Below are 21222 nucleotides of genomic sequence, written 5' to 3' on the forward strand. Positions count from 1 at the left end.
TATATATATATATATATATATATAAACATCAGGCACAGGTCTGGTTCTAACTGCTATGTATGTATTAACTCTTTCATCCTCACAAAGATGCTGTGAGGAAGTCACTGTTGCATTATTACCACCATTTTACAGATGATGAAACCATGGCAGACAGAAATGATACAATTAGCTCAAAGTCATAGGATCGTGAAGCCAGGATTCTAAGACAGCCAGTCAGATTCCAGAGTCCTTAATGAACACTCTATATTATTTCTGGGTGTGCCTGTTTAGATTTCTGCTGTTATATTTGGGGAAACTGAGCACCAGAGTCGATACATGAACTTGGCCTGTGTCACGCAGCAAATCAATGTGAGCAAAGCTGAGCTTAGAAGCTCATATCCCTCTTCCTGGGCCTCTCACTCTGTCCGACAAAAGACCAAGGGAAATTGGAGGTGGGGGGTGCTCACCCAGAACTGAAAAAGAAGGTTTGGGGGCAGATCTGTCCTCCTAAGGGTCAAGGGGCAGAAGGGAGAGAGCTGACCCATTCATTTTCTGAGATCAAGCATCCTGAGATCAAGGTAGGACTTTGAAGAAGGCAAACGGGATTGGAGGTCAGGGAAAATAGAGTGAACGCTCTTCTAGAACCTGCCACCTTAGGCTGTGTGCTCAGGCGACACACCCACCGTCCCCTCACCTTTTTTTTTTTTGGCGGCTGGTTGGTATGGTGATCTGAACCTGTGACCTTGGTGTTTATAAGGCTGCACTCTAACCAACTGAGCTAACTGGCCAGGCGTTTTTGTTTGTTTGTTTTCCTGGAGATGAGTGTTTTTCTTTTATTTCTTTTTTTTTTTTTTGGCGTCTGGCCGGTATAGGGATCCGAACCCTGGATCTTGGTATTACCAGCACCACACTCTAATCAACTAAGCTGTCCCGGCCAGTCCTGAAGGTGAGTCATTAGGGGCCCGGGAAAGCTCCTTTAGAAACCCTCTATGCTGGGCCAGAGGAAAAGGCGTATCCCTGCCCCTCCGGCAGGGTCAGAGGAGGCAGCAGCGTCCCCCAGCGGCCACGCAGCGCGGCGGCGCCCACCGTTCTCCATGTATTCGGTGATGATGTAGATGGGCTCCTGGGTGACCACCGCGTAAAGCCGGACCAGCCGCTGGTGTTGCAGTTGCTTCATTAGGTTGGCCTCAGCCAGGAAGGCGTTGGGGGACATGCTTCCCTGCTTCAGGCTCTTCACCGCCACTTTCGTGTGCCCATTGTAGTACCCTGGGTAGGAGGCGGGAGGGAATGGGGGAGTCTTCGGACCCGTTCACCCAGAGCCAGGTAGCTGCCCTGGACTAGGTCTCTGCTGTGGGATTCTCGCGACCTCAGCAGACGCCTCCCCCGCACCCTTCTTCCCAGGCAGTCCTGGAGGGCCGCACTCACCCATCCACACCTCCCCGAACTGGCCGCTCCCCAGCCGCTCCACCAGCTTCAGCGTCTCCCTGGGAACCTCCCACTCGTCCTCCCACCAAGGCTTCTGGGGCTTCTGGGTCTGGCACGGGCGGCTCAGTCGCGTACACAGCCCATCCGAAGCATCTGCGAGGACAGGGGAGAAGGGCAGGGCCTTCGATATGGCAGGCCTCGGGCGCCCCACCGGCCCCCACCTCTCCAAGTCCCCATCTAGGGGAAATGGACTGGCGGGGAAGGCGTGGGGCTGTCACCCGACATCTGGGGCCGTAGGGCTGGGTCCCGCACCTCACCCACTGCGGGGAATGAAGGAGCGCACTGACAGACGGACGGAGGGTACCCCCGAGAGGGACTGGGGGCGGACAGGCTGACAGGGCACAGGACGGGGCGTCCTGCCGGGTCTCACTGGTGTAGTGGCGGACCAGTTCGTGCAGGCCGGGAAAAGTGATGCGAGGGGAGATGTAGAAGCCGCCGTTGTCCAGGTTACGGATCTTGTAATGTTTCACCACCTCTCCCTGGTTCTGGTCGAAGTCCCGGACCGACAGTGAAAACGATCCTGAATGAATGGATGCGTGAACGAACGAACGAGAGAACGCAAAGGAGGGCTCGCCCGCCTGCCAGCCCGGCCCCAGCGCCTGGCGCCACCCGCCGGCCCCGCCCGGCCCTCACCCGCGGTGCTCTCGCTCTCCCGGATCAGGAAGGAGCCGTGCGTGTTCCCGGGAGCCAGGAGCTGCCGCTCCGCGTCCTTGCGGCTCAGGTTCTTGAAGAACCAGCTGCGCAGGCAGAAGCGAAGGCCGTCGGCTGTCGTTGCGATCTTCCTCCGTCACCCTCCAGCACGCACTCCCGCCCCCCAGGACCACGCCCCTGCTCCCGGATCCCCAGATCTGCCCCCGGCCGCTGCCGCGACCGGCCCCCACTCACGGTTCGGGCTCCAGGCTGTTCGCTTTGGCCACGAAGTTGAAGGGGATGAAGCCTTCCTGGCCCGTTGTTAGGGACTGCGCCTTCCACCACTCGCCGCTCCTGCGCCACGGAGGCGGTCAGCATGGGCTGTTCGGCCGTCGACTTGGCTGGAGACCCTCCCTCAGAGCCCCCTCCACTAGGCCACCCCGCCCCCGGCTCAGCACGCTGGAGCCTAGCATTCGTCCCAAGGGCGCCAACCCCAAGCCAGTTAGGGGCCGCAGGAGGGCTGCGGTACCCGGGCACCCCCCGCTCCCTCACCGACTGAGCCCGAGCAGGGTGGGCGGGGTGGAGGGGCACTCACTGCTCCAGGATGCGGAGTTGTTCTCCCTTCTCGAAGCCCAGGTCTCCGTCGTGAGAGGGCTCATAGCTGTGCAGCGCGATAACCAGATTATCTGTAAAGATAGGGGGCGTCAGGGAGAATGGGCCTGGGAAAGGCAGGGAGTGTGGACTTCTGGAGTTACAGGGCAGGGGACAAACGGGGCAAGAGAGGCAGGACAGGGTAGAGGGCAGGTGAAGAGGAGATGGAAGTCGACAGCCAAGGATGCACAGGCCTTATCTTGCAGGCCCTGCCGGATGTGTTCACCTTGCAGTGGGGAGGCAGGGGGATTGGAGCCCTGGTAGGTGACCAGTGGGTCCCGCACGTCAGAGCCATTCCGGATGGGCAGCTGTAGGGTGGGGGATAAGGGAGGGATCAGGGAGCAGAAGTCTGGGTCAGACCCTGGCTCCCCTCCCCCCTGTCTTGCTCTCCTTTACTTCTCCAGCCTGTCTGGGTCTTATCCCTGGATCTGTCAACTACCTGCTGTATGACCTTAGGAGGTCCCTTCCCCTCTCTGGACCTCTTTTCCTTTCTGTATTCCAGGGGAGAGGGTCACTCTGTCATTTCAATGACCTACAGTGGTGGCCCATTTCTTTCTCCTGGTTGCACTCTCCACCCAGCTCCCTCACCAAGCCCCGTGTCTTGCCTCTTACCGTGGCCTTGCCATCCAGTGGGACTATGGGGTAGTGGCAGTTCTCACACACATCGATGTTCTCCATCCAGTCATCTTCAGGGTTTGAGCTGCAGCTACAGCCCATGTTCCCTGAGGAATGGAGAGGGGGCTGAAGGGGCTCCCCCAAGATATGCTTCCCCAACATCACACATCCTAGGGCCTTCCCTACGAATTTCCTAAAGTACCTGAGATTGTCAGCTCCCAGGCCCACATTCACCAGTCACAGAAAAGCTGAAATGGGGAGTCCTAGCTCCTGATAGATGCTCTGTCTGAGCCCTCAGGCCACAAGTAGATTCACAGACTTAGGTCCCGCCCTTGCACCTGGGATGGGCAAACCGCCACAGGCACCTTTGTTAGTCTAGCTACCCACTTCCTGCCTCTCCCCGCTCCCTCTCCCTCGGCCAGTCCCCCATTGGAGGACTACCTCCTAGAGATCACACACCCTTCCCCAAGCCCTGGGAAAACCTAAATTTTGATGGGATCCTTCCCTACCAGAGAGGTGTGTATGCCCCACCTCCTAATTACAATTCTCCAGACCAGCCAAGGAAGCTGAGTAAGAGACTCCTGCGCCCCAAAGTCAGCCACCAGACTGCTGTCCCCGCCCCACCCCCAACACAGCCACACAGTCTCCTTCACAGGTTCCTTCAAACAGTGTCTTACTTCTCCCCAGCAGGAAACCCTTCAGTGGCCCTGTTGGCCATAATTTTTTTTGTTTGTTTGCCTGTTTTAGCAGTGGAAACTTTTTGTCAGATGAAATCAAGCAGAACCCCATAGACAAAGCAGGTAAAAGTGGAGCCACACTGCCTGAAGCAGAGTAGGGGTCCATCACTCTGAAGTCCCTAGGAGTCTCTGGGGCATCTCCTTCCCTTGGGTTGCTCCTCAGAACTGCTTGGAAAGCACTAGCCCTCAAATAAAGTTTAATTACCATGCATTCAAGATCAAGTCTGCTTCCTCAATCTGTTCTGCTACACACACATACAGGAACCCCCACACAGTCACACAGCCTGGCTTCTTAGCTACTCTTGCCTTTCCCAAACACCCCATGCTATTTTCTTACTTCACACCTTTGTACTTGTGGTTCCCCCCACCCTCCCCAACATCGCCTTGCAGTGCTCTCTTTTGTCCACCTGCTGAAATTGAACTCAACCGTCCATGCTCACTCAGCTCAGATATCACCTACTCTGTGAAGCCTTCCCAATGCTCTTTGCTCCCCTCCCACCCCAGGCTCCTACAACATCCTACTCACCTTAGGCACTGAGTGTCATGATTATCAATTTATGTGTCAGTCCCATTGCCTCTCCCACGCCCTTGATGAGACTGGAGGTTCATCAGGAACAGGAACTGTGCTTTGTTTGCCTGGAAGTCCCCAGCACCAGAACTAGTGGTTGTTAATAAATGTCAACTGGTATGAGGAGGGTTAATGCATAGATTCTTCCATCTGCAACAGTCTTAGAAACCATCAAGCCTGGGCCGGCCCGTGGCTCGCTTGGGAGAGTGTGGTTCTGATAACACCAAGGCCACGGGTTCCGATCCCTACATAGGGATGGCCGGTTCTCTCACTTTGGAGAGTGTGGTGCCAACAACACCAAGTCAAGGGTTAAGATCCACTTATAGGTCATCTTTAAAAAAAAAAGAAAAGAAAGAAAGAAACCACCAAGCCTAACCTCTGGTTTTAAGGTTATTTATTTATTTTGTTTATTTGTTTGTTTGTTTTTGATGTCTGGCCAGTGCAAAGATTGAATCCTGGACTTTTGGCGTTAGAAAAGAAAGAAAGAAACCACCAAGCCTAACCTCTGGTTTTAAGGTTATTTATTTATTTTGTTTGTTTGTTTGTTTGTTTTTGATGTCTGGCCAGTGCAAAGATTGAATCCTGGACTTTTGGCGTTATCAGCACCACATTCTAACCAACTAAGCTAACCTGCCAGACCCCATAACCTTTGATTTTAGATAATCAAACTGAAGCCCAGAGAGGCCTGATTGATATCACACAAACTGCCTGGGGCAGAGCAAAGCTAGAGCTGCTAATCCATGCTGGGTCTAAGTGGAGGTGGGGAGCAGTGGAGGTTTCTGGCTAGCAAGACTCAGAAGACAGGCCCTGGAGTCAGAGACCTAAGTTCAAATATTCGTTCTGACACTGTGTGACTTTGCTGAAATCATTCTTTCTAAGCTTTGATTTTTCTCTTCTGTATAATAGGAATCATTTTGCTTGTCTCATAAGCTTACATAAATGTTAACTTAGTTCAGAGCTTGAACAGACCTCCACCAGTGCCCATTCTGCCCTACCAACCCCTGCACTGGAGGGTGGGAGAACGGGACTAGTAAATAATCCTCTTTGCTTTAGGCTCATGTTTCTTAAACTGAAATACTCATAGCTTCCCGTGGGTACCGGAAGCCACCATGTACATCTTCCCCAGAGCATGTGCTACCCAACTTTATTCATGAAAGTTGAACAAATGTGGACCTATTATGGAGGAAAATGCAAAATGTACATGGATTTTTAAACCAAATCCAAAGACTTCCAAGGAAAAAGGTACACATTCACTCTTCCCCAAACTGTCAGGAGTCCTGGGGGCAGGTGGAAATTTGAAAAATCCTGTTAGACCAGAGACCACCCATCTGTGGCTGCAAATTACTATTTTTTTTTTAATAGCTGGCTGGTGGAGGGATCTGAATCCTTGACCTTGGTGTTAAAGCAACATGTTCTAAACAACTGAGCTAACTGGCCAGCCCTGCAAATTACTTTTTTAAAAAATTTTTTTTATAGATGACCGGTAAGGGGATCTTAACCCTTGGCTTGATGCTGTCAGCAGCACGGTCAGCCAGTGAGTGAACTGGCCATCCCTATATAGGATCTGAACCCATGGCCTTGGTGTTATCAGCACCGCACTCTCCTGAATGAGGCACGGGCCGGCCCTTGCAAATTACTTTTTGACTGCTAATTTTATTATGGCTAGGAAGTTATTACCAGTAAAAGCCCCCAGAAAAGTACTGATAGCAACTGAGAACCAGCCTAAGATGAGCTGAACTATCTGGTAAGGTAGTGAGCATCCTGTTATTTGTGGTATTCAAACAGGCCTTGGAAAACCACAGATTGGTTTTGTTGTAGAGAGAATACCAACATCAGATAGGGTGTGGACTTAGATCTGTAAGGTCCTTTCCAGGATTGATATTCTTGGAGGCTTTGCAAAAAGGCAAGAGAAAAATGGGGAAAGTTTGGGGTTCAGAAGAAGGAATGAACTGGGGTGCAGCAATGAGGAGAGGCCAGTAGAGGGGCAGAAGTAATCTAGGCTGGAGATCATAGAGCTGGAAGCTGGTACCAAGCTGGGGTCAGGTGGGAGGGAAAAGGAGCCACAAGGCCCCGGGCTAGGGTCCAAGAGAGCATGCAGGACCTATATCCTGGATGGAATCTGGGCCCACCAGAAAGTGCCTGACGTCTCTCAAGACAAGGGCCAAAGTGAGAAGAAGTCAGGCTGTATCAAATTAAGCCAAGAGGAACTCTGTAACTCTGCTGGGCATCTGGCCCTTTCTGTTTCCTCTATGGCTTGCTTTGCTCCACAGGCAGCAGATCTTGCACTGTGGAGTGTAGGGCCTACCAGTACTCCTAAGACCCCAGGATCTGGCAATGCCAGAAATTATTTTGGTCAGTGTCTCCCATTCTAGAGCTTGGATGCTCCCAGGAAGCCCCAGGATAGTGTTGGGGGCCTTCAGGTTATTTCCATATTTCAAAAACCTGAAGGGAAACTGTACTATAGTTTGTTTCTTAGTTTTGTTTTGTTTTTGGCGGCTGGCCAGTGCAGGGATCCAAACTAGTGACTTTGGTGTTACAAGGCTGCGCTCTAACCAACTAAGCTAACTGGCCAGCCCCCTTTGTTTCTTAGTTTGACAAATTGGATTATCATTTCTTCAGTGCATATTTAGTCAAGTCCCTGATTAAAACTGGAACTAGAGCCCTGTAGAGAGTTCCCACCTAGGAGAAAGACCTCACCAGATGTGTTCCCTGGACCTTGAACTTCCCAGCCTCCAAAACTGTAAGAAATAAATTTTATTTCTTTATTTTATTAAAAAAGAAAAAACTAAAAAGCAAGAAAATTAGTATCTAAAAGAGGTGGTTTAGTAGGCAATAACTTCAAAATTGTGAGACCCATGGGGGGAGAAGGGAGTGTAGGACAGAGAATGGCAAAAGAGTCCTTGGGAGGGAAGAGTTAGGAAGCACTAATATAGTTCACCAGCTGGTTTTATTTTTTTTTTTAAAGATGACCGGTAAGGGGATCTTAACCCTTGACTTGGTGTTGTCAGCACCATGCTCTCCCAAGTGAGCAAACCGGCCATCCCTATATGGGATCCGAACTCGTGGCCTTGGTGTTGTCAGCACCGCACTCTCCTGAGTGAGCCACGGGCCGGCCCCCACCAGCTTGGTTTAAAGATGAAGAAGCTGGGAGATCAGAAAGGTTAAGTGATTTTCCCAGTTACACACTGAAGGTTCTTGGCACAGGCAAAACTTAAATAAGGCCCCTACCTCCTTTATCAAGAAACTCTCCTCTGGGCTGGCCAGTTAGCTCAGTTGGTTAGAGCACAGCCTTGTAACACCAAGGTCAATGGTAAAAAGATACTTTCCTCTACTCTTCACACCCTAGGAAGTCTAAAGGGGAGGAGGGATCCTGAGAGGTCACAGAGAAAGTGAGACAAGGAGACAGGTCTGACGGGGGGGTCCACTCCCCATCAAAAATTTGACCTTTGTGCTGTTAACAAAGGCTTTTCTCTCCCTCTACCTGGAATGCATGTTTCTGGGTATCCATTTACCTGACTGGCGAATGCAAGTCTGTGCATATGGAGGCATATAATTCAGTGAGCATTGTGCTTATATGTGCATAACTGTGGGTTTGCAGAAGTCCGTGTGTGCAGAGGAATGTATAACAGAACGGGGGTAGTCATAGCTGTGCCTGTCCCCTATGTAATCATGAGGTCCTATATGCATATATCTGTTTATACAAAATGTGGGTCCCATCTTTCTGGTCTTAGTTTGAAAGAGATTGCTGGGTAGCCAAAATTATCTAACCAGGTTAATAAACGAGGTCAGTAAAAAGAAAATAAAAATTAAAGCTTAATATAAATTTCTCATTGTCTGAACGAAAGAAGGAGGAAAAAAAAAAAAACAGATCCAAGTAATCCCCAGGGCTCCCAGAACCAGCAATGAGGGCAGATTCTGGTGTGAATGAGACAGGACATTCTCTTCTCCCAACTCAGGAATACAAGGTCAATAGTGAGACTTTGTAGATTCTAGACTGCCTCTGATGAGGGCTGTAATGCTCTCAGTCAAACTCAAGGCTACCCATGGTCTACAGGGCACTTTGTACCAATTATAAAGGGCTGCCCCCTCCCTGAAGTTTCAAACTCGGGAGTGGAGTGAGAACTGCATTTCAGTCCCCACCTCTACTTGTCCCTCAGCACAGTACCCAACCTGTCCAACACACACAGTGGCCATGCTCACATAACATATAATTGATCAAAAATCCCAGGCTGCATGAAGCTCCTGAACTAGGTTTTCTTTTTTAATTAATTAATTACATCTTCTGGACCAGATTTTCTGATCCCACAGTAGTTTGTGAGTCACATCACAGTGAGTTCTGATTCTTGCAGACTCATCTACTTTTATTAGTGCCACAGACATGATCTCAGCTAGCCAGGCCTAGAATGTGTTTTGTCTCATTTTTATTTTTATTTTTTTATTTTGTTGTTGTTGTTGTTGTTGTTTGCTAGCTGGCCGATATGGGGATCTGAACCCTTGTTATCACCACTGCACTCTAACCAACTGAGCTAACTGGGCAGCCCCCCTTCCCCTTTAAAAAAATTTTATTTTGGGTCAGCCCCTGGCTCACTCGGGAGAGTGCGGTGCTGATAACACCAAGGCCACAGTTTCGGATCCTATATAGGGATGGCCGGTTAGCTCATTGGGTGAGCGTGGTGCTGACAACACCAAGTCAAGGTTGAAATGCCCTTACCAGTCACCTTTAAAAAAAAAAAAACTTGACTTGGTGTTGTCAGCACCACGCTCGCCCAAGTGAGCCACGGGCCCCCCCCCTCCAATTTTTTTTTAAAAACAACACTTTTTCACCCCAAAATATAGACCTATTTATAGATGTATTGAACGTTCTGTCTAAACTGTGTGTCACCTTCTTGCCTGAGTTTCTTGGGCCAATGCTTTACCTCAAGAACAGGCGGGTTATTTTACTACAGACCATTGTTGTACTCTGGACCACCCTGTGGCAAAATCTGTCAGAAATCATTTATGGGGCCGGCCCAGTGGCGCACTGGAGAGTGCGCCACCTGGGAGTGTGGCAGCGCTCCCGCCGAGGGTTTGGATCCCATGTGGAGACTGGTTCCCGCTCACTGGCTGAGCGTGGTGCGGGTGCAACACCAAGGGTTGCGATCCCATTACCGGTCAGTAAAAAAGACAAAAAGGAAAAAAAAAAAAAGAAAGAAAAAAAGAAATCATTTAAAACATTTCCTTGGCCTTTTTCTCTGGCCAATATTTGGTTATTAGCAAAGTTGCCTATGTTTAATGAAGAGCCTTAGCTCCGGGTACCCATACAGGGCCCTCATCATAATACCCAAGACTTAGGGTTGGCAGGCATGGTAGATAATTTCTAGTGGGTAAGTTAGGGATGTGTCCTGGTTGCCTCCTTTTTCATGTGTTCCTTTTTGATATAATACTACTTCTTAATGAACTCTCACAACAAGAAATTAAGCCTTATTTTATGTGCAAACAAAATGGATTTAGTTTCACAAATTGGGAGTGGCTTGAACACAGAACTGATTGTGCTAGTTAATTATTGTCAGAAATAAGAACTATAGAGCAATTATCCTAATTGGTATTTTAGTTGAGGTCCCCCTCCCAGTAATTCATATGTGCCTAATAATCCCTTTTAGTGAGTCCTTTCCCTTGGATACCTCTTTGTACATTTTGGATCATGGGAGTTTTATCAGGATGGTGCCTTACTTACAGGTTGACAATCCACATTGCTTTATGAAACTTTCTGGGAGTCTGCAGGTTATGAAGACTCAGCTCACCATGTCCATGTCATAGTGATCCAGGTTCAGTCTCAAGGTCTCCCCCAATCACTCACTGAGGAGGCCTTTGGGTAGGTTACTAAACCTCTCTGAGACTCCTTTAGTTCCCTCATCTGTAAAATGAGAATGAAAAATAGGACCCGCGGGCCGGCCCGTGGCTCACTCGGTAGAGTGCGGTGCTGATAACACCAAGGCCACCGGTTCGCTCACTGGCTGAGCGTGGTGCTGACAACACCAAGTCAAGGGTTAAGATCCCCTTACCGGTCATCTTTTAAAAAAAAAAAAAAAAGAAAAAAGAAAAAGAAAAATAGGACCCGCATCTAGGGCTGTTGTGAGTGTTATATATGATATATAGATGATCCCATATAATAAAATATGTTATGCTTGACACACAGTAAGGACTAAATAAATGAGAATAATAGTTATTTGAGGCTGGCATGCATATTTCATTACACTAGCTTTAAACATCTTCCAGACTAAAATGATCGATCTTTTTTTTTTTTTTTTTTTTTTAAAAAGATGACCGGTAAGGGGATCTTAACCCTTGACTTGGTATTGTCAGCACCACGCTCACCCAGTGAGCAAACCGGCCATCCCTATATGGGATCCGAACCCATGGCCTTGGTGTTTTCAGCACCGCACTCTACCGAGTGAGCCACGGGCCGGCCCCAGATCGATCTTTTTCACTTTCTTTTTTCTTTTTTTTTTTTAAACCCTGGACCTTGGTGCTATCAGCACCATACTCTAACCACAAAGCAAACTGGTCAGCCCCATTTTCATTTTCTTTCATGATTTTTGTCACTTCCATGGACCACCTTTTTTTTTTTTTTAATAAAGATGATTGGTAAGGGGATCTTAACCCTTGACTTGGTGTTGTCAGCACACACCACACTCGCCCAATGAGCTAACCAGCCATCCCAATATGGGAATCGAACCCATGGCCTTGGTGTTATCAGCACCACACTCTCCAGAGAGAGCCATGGGCCGGCCCCACGGACCACATTTTCACCTTTAATATATTTACCTAAAATGGAAACTTCACTACTATAAATGGAAAACCAGTATCACTAGCCATAAATAGAAGTTCACATCAGTGCAAATTAAAATAGACACAAACTAACATTTGTAAGCATTCATCCATTATCCCCTCAAATCACTCATTGGTGGTGTATAGGCCGTATTTGAGGAAATGCTGCACTGTTAGAGTGTACTTAGGGCTCAGGCCTCTGTCAGTGGGTTAGGGATCCACAGCTTTCTTAAATGACCAGCCTCCTTACAAAAACTTAATGGGTACCTCCTATGTGCCAGGCTCTGATCTAGTGTTAGGGAAACAGAGGTTGGCAGGCAGAGAGGTCCCCATTCACTTGGCATTGCCATCTGTGACAGAGGTGGGTGCCCCTCTGTGGATAACTTCATCCTCACAGGAAGGCGTCAGACCTGTCTTTAGCTCACTGATAGATATTGTCTGTGACTGACAAAAACATGGCAACACGGGGGCCGGCCCGTGGCTCACTCGGGAGAGTGTGGGGCTGATAACACCAAGGCCCCGGGTTCGGATCCCATATAGGGATGGCCGGTTTGCTCACTGGGTGAGCGTGGTGCTGACACAACCTCAGAATATTCATTCTTCTCATCAGCACATGGATCATTCTCCAGGATAGATCACATGTTAGGTCACAAATAAAGCCTCAACAAACTAAAAAAAATTGGAATTATCCCATGTATTTTTCAGACCACAATGGATTAAAATTAGATATCAATAACAAAGGAAATTCTGGAAACTATAGCAACACGACACAGCAATACTTGCCAGGAAGTAACATCTCAAAATCCCCACCATTACCCATTTACCAAGCTAACATTTAGGTAAAACCTTTAAAAGGATGGGGTAAATCTCCATGTACTGATGTGGAAAGACATCGCAGGTACAACATGGGAAGCAGGTTGCAGAACAGAATGTAGAGTATAAGCCTATTTGCATTTAAATATGTATATATAGGGGATTCTTTTACTCCAGGTTCTGTGCTAAGCTTTCATTTGCATTATTTCATGTAATTCTCTTAATAATCCTATGACGTAAGTGCTATTATTATCTCCATTTTACAGATGCAAAAACTGAGGCCTAAACTGGGTAAAGCGATTTGTCTGAGGGCTCATAACAAACAAATGAGTGGCGCAGTTGTGAGCTGAACCCCGGTCTGCCTGCCTCCAGAGACTAGGCTCTTAACCGCTATGTTTTTAAGCAGCCACACACAGGAAAATCTGGAAGGATGCACACCAAACTGACCACAGTGAACACATCCCAGAACTGGAATTGGAGGGGGCTGTGTTTTTTGCATTTCTTTATACGCCTCTGTACTGTTTGAATTTTTAAAAACAGCTATGTGCTAATTTTGTAACTGAAAAGCAAAAACAACAAAGCCTCCACCAACACAAACACTTGGCCAAGAGACACAATCATTTGAAAGAGTATCTGCTGCACAGCTCGCCCTGCCCTTCCACTCCTCTCCCTGTCTCAAGAGGTGCAGGAGTGGAACAGGTGACACAGGAAAAAAGGTCCTATGGCCAAGGAAGTTTGGGAAACATTGGGTTATAAAAGATGAACTGGCTTCTCCTCTGGGGAGACTTGCAGAGCTTCAACAAGCTGATGCTGGTTGTCAAGCTGTGATAGGATGGAGTTTGTAACTGATGCCATGTTGATTTGGTCCCAGAGCCCTTTTCTTTCCAGGGGCCTTATGGAGCTAGTGTTCTTTAGCGCAAGCATTGGAAATGCAGCTCCAGATACCTTAAGCTTTTTCTTTTTTTTTGGCAGCTGGCCGGTCCGGGGATCCAAACTCTTGAGCTCCAGATACTTTAAGATCACCACTGAGGTTGGTTGTTAGAGGCCACGTTCCTGGATGGTATCTTGGTCCTGTCAGCCTCCACCCCAACCGACTCCCCTTAGAAACACTTTTACTGAATTGAGCTTGGCCTGGAAGCCTTCCACTTGTAGGTGTGTGTGTGATTTATGGGATCCAGACTGTGTTGTACGTGTAGCCCCTGGCCTTGCCTCTGAACATACCTGCACACATACATTTTCCTGTGATGATAGGTACAATGTTTTGTATAGCGAGGATGTGTGTGTGTGTGTGTGGCCCTCTTCTAAGGCTAAGGTAGGCCCACGGCCCAACTCAGAGTCCTGCCTGCCTGAGTTCTCACACCCACTATGTACAGGAAACAAACTTATCTGCCAAGCCACACCACAAGTGTGAGGGGATGGGTGGTTCACTGGCCTGCCGAGGTGCTGAGTGGGTGTAATTCTGAGTGTGAACAGCCTTCCCTCAGGGTAACACTTGCAGGAGGAGGGAGTGCCTAATCTCTCTTAAGCACCTACTATGTGTCAGGTACCACCTAGGGCACATCACAGTCATTATTTTCTCTTTGATTCCCCACAAGCCCTCTGTAAGGGAGGAATTTGTTATTGCCTCTTCACAGGTAAGTACACTGAAGTTCGGAGAGGTGAAGCCATTCGCTCAAGGAAATGGCAGAACTGGAATCGTACCCAGGTCTCCCTGACCCTGAAATGCATGTTCTTCACACTAGACCACACCGTTGGCTCTCTTGCTTTTGGCCTTGCTCTGAGGTCTCTGCCCTGATAGTACCAAAGGAACAGAACCCAGGGATAGTGACCTTGGCTTCACGTCCTAGGCATTCTCCAAAATGGGCTTTTGTCCTTCTCAGAACTGCCTTGATCCCCCTGAGGGAGGCCTTTTCCCCTCCTTTGAACCCTTAGCCTGTTCTCTGCCCCTGTCCATTTAGCCCTTTCTCCCTTTGAGAAGAGCTTCTGTCCCTGAGCCCCCAGGGCGAGAGACTCTGATTCATCTATCAGCACAAGGCTGGGTGGAGGGGATTGCTAATGCCTGTCCAGGGGTGGGCAAGCCCCCCTGGAGCACAGGGAGAGCCAGCGTGTTCCCCAGCCCCCACAAGAGGCTACAGGCCTTGGAGCCAGAGCCAGGAGAAAGGCTGGGACATGCTGACTAGGTGGAAAGTGTGTGTCATGCAAAACTCCAATGAGGCTGGGAAACCTGGGAAGTCTGGCTGAGTTGGGGCTCCCCCTAAAAACTGAAGGTTCAGAGTTAGAAAGTGAGGGGGTGGGCAGGTATCTGACTATGGCTTCCTGGGCCTCCACCTCCCTGGGGTTCGAAGCAGGAATCAGCAGGACCAAGTGGCCCAACACATGCAGCAGGGGCTGACGCATGGGTGGGGAGCCAGGGGAGAGGGGAAGACATCCTGCTGCGACACATGGCAGGGACAGGAATGGCAACTGTCCAGATGGAAGTTCAGAAGTTCCTCGCCCAGGGCCAATTGCATCCCTGTCCCGGATAAAAATAGCCCTTTTTCCCTTCTCATGTCATTCTTCTTTTGCCCCCAACTTCCCAGAGGCAGAGCAGATATATCCGCCCTGGAGACTCCATCCCAGATGACAAATATCCCTCATGTATTCATCACTCCCATTGGGAGACTCTGCCCTCTCTCAAGCAATGCTAGTCACTGAGGCTAAAATCACTTCTCACGTGTCCATCTGCAAGCTCTGGGTGACTCTTCTCTCTCTTTCAGAAGATTCTTGTCCTTGCCCAGGAACCAGAATGATCCCCCTGACTCAAGCCTGTCCATCATTCTGCTCCATTGAGTGGGGAGGGTGTCACAGCCTAGGCCATCGCTGTCTCCCAGGACCCAACTCTGCCACTGCCTTGCTGAGAGACTGTGCCTCTGGGTCAGGAGCTTCATCCTCATGGGATGAGGGACTGGATGTGGTGATTTCTGAAGGCCTTTTTGATACCTGACAGTCTGTGTGCCAGATCTCCAAGAAATATGCTCCCATGAGGTGGGGGCTGATGGCAGACAGCGTGGCAGAGACGAGAGCCATCAACATTGCAGGACAGATGTGATCCAGCTGCACTGCATGCCTCCCACCTGACCTCCAGCAGGACAGGTGTCCCAGCCTCTGTGTCCCAGCCTGAAGGCTGCTGCTTGCCCCAGGAGCCTGACCACTCCCTCCCCTCATAGCTGCAGCCCTCTACTGTCAGCCCCCACTCCCCCAGGTCCCTGTTCCCAGGACTCCTTACCTGCCCAGCCTGGGAGCCCTCTGGTCCCATTCACATGGTCCTCCTGGCCTAACCTGGCTGCCCAGACACAGTCTCAGCTCCCCTTGCCTTCGTAGCTACTGCCTGCCTCCCCGCGCCCACGTCCTACCCTGACTTCCTGCCTCCTCCCGAGGGCTCCGCAGCCAACCGGGCCCCAGCAGCCCAACCACAAGCCTCCAGCACCTCAAGCTTCCTGCCACCATAGCCCCCAGCCCCTCAGCTCCTGGGGGTCCTGTACATCTTCAGGTCAGGCCCTACTCACTCTGAGGGCAGTGCTTAGAGGTTTAAAGTTGAGTAGAGGCTGATAACACCAAGGTCCAGGGTTCAATACCTGTGCCAGCCAACCACCAAAAAAAAAAAAAAGGTGAGGGGAGAATGTTTGATGGACCTTCTGTCTGCTCTGATCCTCCAGGACGCACCTGGGCAAGAGGTTCAAGGGCAGCCTTTGACTCCAACGAGCAGGAGGCAAGCAGACACCCACTCAGCTTACAGTAAAAGGCAAGTAGCACCACTGTTACAGTCTGAGAGCTGAGTGACACTTTTGTTTCAGTCTAATAGCAAAGGTAGCATCACTCAGAGTCAGAGTCAGAGGACAGGACAACATCCCTGTCAAATAGATGAACAGACCACACACATTACAGTCAGATGCCATGCTAAAATGGCTGCTACAGTTGGCTGATAGACCAATACCCATGTCATCTCAGGGCACAGGATAAAAGGTTTGTCATAGTCAGAGAGTAGCCTAAGGGTAGGCTAAAAGCTCTCTTACAGACAGAATGCTGGACAACAGCCTGTTTCCAGAGGCAGTAAGAACAACCCCATGTCTTCAAGAGGGCAGAGTCACAGCCCCTGCTGTGGGTAGATGGCAGGGCAACACCCACTAATCATAGTTAACAAATAGGACACACTTCCAATTCAGGTAGAGGCAAGGTCACAGCCCCCCGGTAAGGGTGCAGGAATCTGGAGCCATCTCCTGCAAAGGTGGAAGACAGAACAAACACGCCTGCCCAGGCATCCAGTTGCAGGCTGTAGACTGTCAGGACTTTCTGTTATAGGCAGGAAGCAAGAACCTTGTCACAAGCAGCAGGCAGACCAAGAGAATCTCCATTTCCCCTTTGGCCAGGCTGAGGGTGGGACCCATCATAAGTTGAGGGCCAGGTCACTAGTGATATGAAGAACTCCAGGTGGCCTCTATCAGGCCCAAGAACTGGGCCTTTATTCCTCCAGGAGGAAAGCGTAAATGCATCATGACCTAAGTCTACACTGAGAGATCAGGCGGGGGGAGGGGAGCCCACAGAGCATTGTTGGGGTTTGTGAGGTGGAAGCTGATGGTGTGTGCACCTCAGCTGCGGAGGGAAGGGGGGGCAGGAAATGGGTGGGGGGAAGAGGAAGCCTGAGTTGGAAAGTCAAGGAGGGTAACACAGAAACAAAGGCTGAGAGATACGAAGTAAAAAACCTACAGAATGACACACAGCCCAGAGTTGGGGCTGCTGGCCTGGAGCAGGGCCCAGCTGCCCTTGCTGTGGAAGCCTGAGCACTTCATAGTCCATCTCTGGGCCTCAGCACAAGAGTAATAACACTGCTGGTGATAGTAATGGTAAGGAATAGTTCACACGTATCTCATGCTCACTGTGCACTATCTCACATATAAGCATCTCCACTTTAGAGGTAAGGAAGCAGATTCAGGGGTTAAGGAATCTCCTCAAGGTCTAATAGAAATAAATGGGGGATCTGGCTTTGAACCCAGGTCTACCAGATTCTGCATTTCTTCAGCAGCCCTATTTAACTACGTCGCCTCCTATGGGGGTGACTTAGGATTTGAAGCTCTTTCCCACTTCTTTTTTTGATGGCTGGCAGGTACCAGGAACTGAACCCTTGATCTTGGTGTTATAACACCTGCTCTAACCACCTGATTTTTCCTACTTCTGATCTTGATCAGATAGACAGATAGAGCTGCAGCTGTGGGAATCCATCCATCTCCACCCCTAACACAGGCCTTCTCTCCTGCAGTGAAAAACCTGGTCCCAGACACAGAAGACAGACAGACAGGGGCCTTGGACCTGAATAAACGACTTCAGAGACCTTGAGGGGAAACAGAGAGGGAGTTTATTGAGGACCTTGGGGTTTCTTCCCCCTCACCAGCTGAGGCAGCAGGGATGACAGGATGCTGGGGCTCTGTGCTCTTAGAACTCAGCTCTGAGAGACCTGAGTGCCCCCCCACCCCTTCTCTGGAGCACCCTCCCTTCCTTCTTCCCAGGCAGGGTGGGGAAGGAGCAGTGGTGACCTGTGAGATGCGTAAGTATCCCTCAGCAGAGGGTGAAGCGCCGGGCGCTGATGTTCATGCGTGTGAGGCCCAGGTGCCTCAGCGGCGGGGCCAGGGCCAGGCCAGCTCCCGGCTCCAGCTCCAGCTCCAGCTCGGCCTCATCCAGCAGCTCCTGGTGCAGGTGACAGGCTTGGTCCACCTTCAGCCGGTGCAGCTGGGCTCGCAGCCTCAGCAGCTGTCCTGCCAGCTGCCGGTCCTGAGCCTGCATCTCCCGCTGCGGCCGAGAGGGGGTGTGAGCTTGCTGGACCGGTCCTCAGCCCAGGGCCATGCTTCCCCTCCTGTCAACGCTCTGGGCCTTTGCAGTGGCTGTCTCCTCCCCAGCTCCCTAACACCCCAGCTTGATCCCTCCCCAGCTCTCAGATCTTGCTCCACACGGGTGGTTCTCAAACCAAGCTAAGGAGCCATTATTAAAAATACAGATACAATCTTCAAGGTGGAGCCTGGACATTTTCATATTTGCACATGTTGGGTTGAGAGCCACCTATTCAACACCTGCTTCTGCAGATTCTGCCTACAGCATGGTCAGTGCCTCCTTTTTAATTTCACCATGTCTTTGGGGGTGTATCAATTCCCAGAGTAGGGGAGGCCATGTCTTTCTCCAGCTGTAAATGGTGGTCCCCCAAGGGCAGAGCTCTGGCCTCTGAGCTACAGGAGTTCAAGATTGGATGGAATCTTTCTTCAGCAAGGCTCCCTGAATAAAACACTGGGCAAGTCCATTCTTGGCTACTTAGCCCTGGGAGATAGGAGTAGGCAGTTGCCCGAGATGGGGTCCATTCTCATCCCCTCCCCACACCCGTGGTCTTGGGTCCTAAGGAGGACTGGCCCGAAGGCCCTGTGTAAGGCTGCACACCCCACCAGACTCACCAGCTCCCGTCGGAGCCACTCAAGGGCGCAGTCCATTGAGTGGAAGCCACAGATAGCCCCAGGTCCCCCAGGCCCAGGTCTGGGTTGGGCCTTGCGCCAGGCCTGGCTCTGGACCCGGGCTGTCCACTCCAGATATGAGGGCCGCCGTGTCTGCAGCTGCAGCTTGGCTGTCAGGGCCTTCACGGAGTCCAGGCTCTCCTCCTCCTCAACCTCCTCGTCTTCCTCACCCACCGCCTGAAATTTCAGTGGCCACAGGGACATGGTGGGTTTGAGGTGAGCTCTGGGATTAGGGAAAGGCTGGCAATATTGCTCAGGGAGAGGTGGCAGTTGAGGGTAAAAAGAGTGTGTTAGGGAGTATATGATAGTGAATGTTCAAGGTAAGTTAGCAAGGCTGAGTGTGCCAGGGTAGGTGAGCAGAGGGGTGTTTGAGTCCAAGTATGCAAGGGCTGGAATTTTCTTGGACTGCTAACCCGAAGCCACGTGATGCCCATCTGGGTGGGGGCAGGAGGAGCCCTATTCCTCTGACCCCTTGAGTGAATTTTATTGTTTTTATCCAGAAGGAGACACCCAGTTTCCAGAAAGGAAGTTGCTGCAGGATGAGAAAAGCATCATCCACACCAGGTCTTGGCCCTCCTCCCAAGACCCAAGTTAAGGAAGTTGAGAGGGGGGAGGAAGCTATTTGCCCCGTCCTCACTCATGACACTAGCCCTTCTGCAAAGGAATGGCATCCAGAGCCTTGGCCTGGGAGTCAAACCTGGGTTCTAGGACTGGCTCTGTGCGACCTTGGGCAAGTCAATGACCCTCTGTGAACCTCTGTTGGGACATATCAAAACTTTCAAGCTGTACTCTAAGGAGCCTTAGGTTCCCTTGGAAATCCCTCAAGGGCTGCCTGCCTGCAGGGACGGGCGGAACTGTGGATGGGCTTCTAGGCCTCCCTCACCCTACCTCTCCCAGAGCTTCAACCAGAGCAGTTTCCTTTTTTAAACTTTGTATTGAAATATAACATACACACAGAAAAATGCACATATCATAAATACATGGCTCTGTGAATTCTCCCAAACTGAACACACCTATGTAACATCAAGCAACAGAGTATTAGCAGCACCCAGGAAGCCTCCCCTGTGCTCCTGCCCTGTCATTACTCTCCTAAGGGTAACACTACCCTCATTTCTGACAGCACAGATTAATTTTGCCTGTTTGTATTCTTTCCAGTGGTTCTCAAACTTTAGCACGCATCAGAATCACCTGGAAAGCTTGCTAAAACAGATTGCTGGGCCCCACACCTGGAGTTTCTGATTCAGTATGTATGAGATGGGTCCTAATAATTTGTATTTCTCCTAGATTCCCATCCCACCTGCTGCTGCTGGTCTGGGTTTTTACAATTTGCACTCTTTCATGTCTGATTTCTTTCACAGAGCAGTTCCAATTTTACGTCTATATTCTGGGGTGTCCATCTATGATTTCGGTGTTTTTTTGTTTCCCCTCACTCAAGTAATCTCAGGGGATGATTTCCTTCTTTTCATTTGAAAGAAGGGTTTTGTGTACTCACGTGTGCACATATATACCTGTGTGTGTGTGTGAGTATACATATTTAACACACACATACACAAGTCTGGAACCTAGTAGACCAGAAGGCCCTTTGAAGGCATGAGTTGGTCTTATTCTTCTCAGTAATCAGCAACCAGCACACTATAGGCATTAGTGTTGAAGAAATAGGGCTGGCCCCTGGCTCACTTGGGCAAGTGCGGTGCTGATAACACCAAAGCCACGGGTTCAGATCCCTACATGGGGGTGGCCGGTGGTGCTGACAGCACCAAGTCAAGGGTTAAGATCCCCTTGCCGGTCATCTTTAAAATAAATAAACAAATAAATAAATAAAAATAAAAGAAATTAAAAAATAATTAGGTGATGGATGGATGGATGAGTGCTCCAGTAAATCAGTTTAGCTTCTACTGTAATTTTACCAGCTTGAGTATGTCTCTTGCCAAACTGAAAACACTGTGAACAGAACCTTCCTCAATCATCCCTGGGTCCCAACACCAAACACAGGGCCCAGGTCACTCTACAGGCAATACATACTTGGTGAAAGGATGGAGTGATAGGGGATGGGGTTCCTGAGGGCAGGAGTCAGAGAGAAGTGGGCGGCCCAGAGGGCGCCCTCAGGCTGGGACTTCCAGCTGTGGAGGGGGAGGGGCGCCAGCTACACAGCTGCCTGCATTTAAGGTGGACCAAGGGACTTCCCCCACCCAAGCCTCACACGTACAGGAGGAAGTAGGCAGTTCCCAGTTTAACACCCACATTTTCCAGTGCTTTCATTAGGGTACAGGAGAAGAAATGATTATTTTTCTTTCTTTTTTTAAGTCAGTGGTAGTGCTAGCACCCCAGGACTTAAAAACCAAAAATATCGAGTGCCTCCTGAGACCCAGGCGTGGGGTTAAGACGGTTATGCAAGATTATTCTCCCCATT

The 21222-nt window shown here is 50.0% G+C and overlaps 2 protein-coding genes across 3 annotated transcripts in view; both read right to left on the reverse strand.

Annotated features, from left to right (window-relative positions):
* Positions 1–15685, reverse strand: part of LCK (LCK proto-oncogene, Src family tyrosine kinase) — a 21519-nt gene extending 5834 nt beyond the window's left edge. The window contains exons 1-9 of one of the 2 annotated variants that reach the window (XM_008578220.1): positions 15551–15685; positions 3358–3467; positions 2972–3053; positions 2690–2780; positions 2350–2448; positions 2098–2201; positions 1835–1984; positions 1405–1557; positions 1066–1245 (exon numbers count right to left, since the gene is read on the reverse strand). In XM_008578220.1, coding sequence (XP_008576442.1) covers positions 1066–1245; positions 1405–1557; positions 1835–1984; positions 2098–2201; positions 2350–2448; positions 2690–2780; positions 2972–3053; positions 3358–3462 — 964 coding nt within the window. In that variant the 5' untranslated portion in view covers positions 3463–3467; positions 15551–15685. Of the gene's footprint in view, positions 1–1065; positions 1246–1404; positions 1558–1834; positions 1985–2097; positions 2202–2349; positions 2449–2689; positions 2781–2971; positions 3054–3357; positions 3468–3562; positions 3677–15550 lie in introns of those variants that run through there. The other variant, XM_008578219.1, reaches the window with a different exon arrangement.
* A 1969-nt stretch (positions 15686–17654) lies between these two features.
* On the reverse strand, positions 17655–19016 carry FAM167B (family with sequence similarity 167, member B). Its single transcript, XM_008578221.1, has 2 exons — positions 18756–19016; positions 17655–18105 (listed from the first exon to the last, which is right to left on the reverse strand). Exons 1-2 carry the CDS (start codon positions 19014–19016, stop codon positions 17875–17877), a joined length of 492 nt encoding a protein of 163 aa, XP_008576443.1. The 3' UTR covers positions 17655–17874.
* Between the last annotated feature and the right edge of the window lie 2206 nt (positions 19017–21222).

Source organism: Galeopterus variegatus, unplaced genomic scaffold, assembly GCF_000696425.1.
Source record: "Galeopterus variegatus unplaced genomic scaffold, G_variegatus-3.0.2 Scaffold1648, whole genome shotgun sequence".
Lineage (NCBI taxonomy): Eukaryota > Metazoa > Chordata > Mammalia > Dermoptera > Cynocephalidae > Galeopterus > Galeopterus variegatus.

Bases quoted from the DNA above. Each gene is read 5' to 3' on its own strand.
- FAM167B (XM_008578221.1), bottom strand. From the start codon at position 19,016: ATGTCCCTGTGGCCACTGAAATTTCAGGCGGTGGGTGAGGAAGACGAG. The intron at 18,106-18,755 runs GTGAGTCTGGTG...TCTCGGCCGCAG, and splicing joins AGTGGCTCCGACGGGAGCTG to CGGGAGATGCAGGCTCAGGA.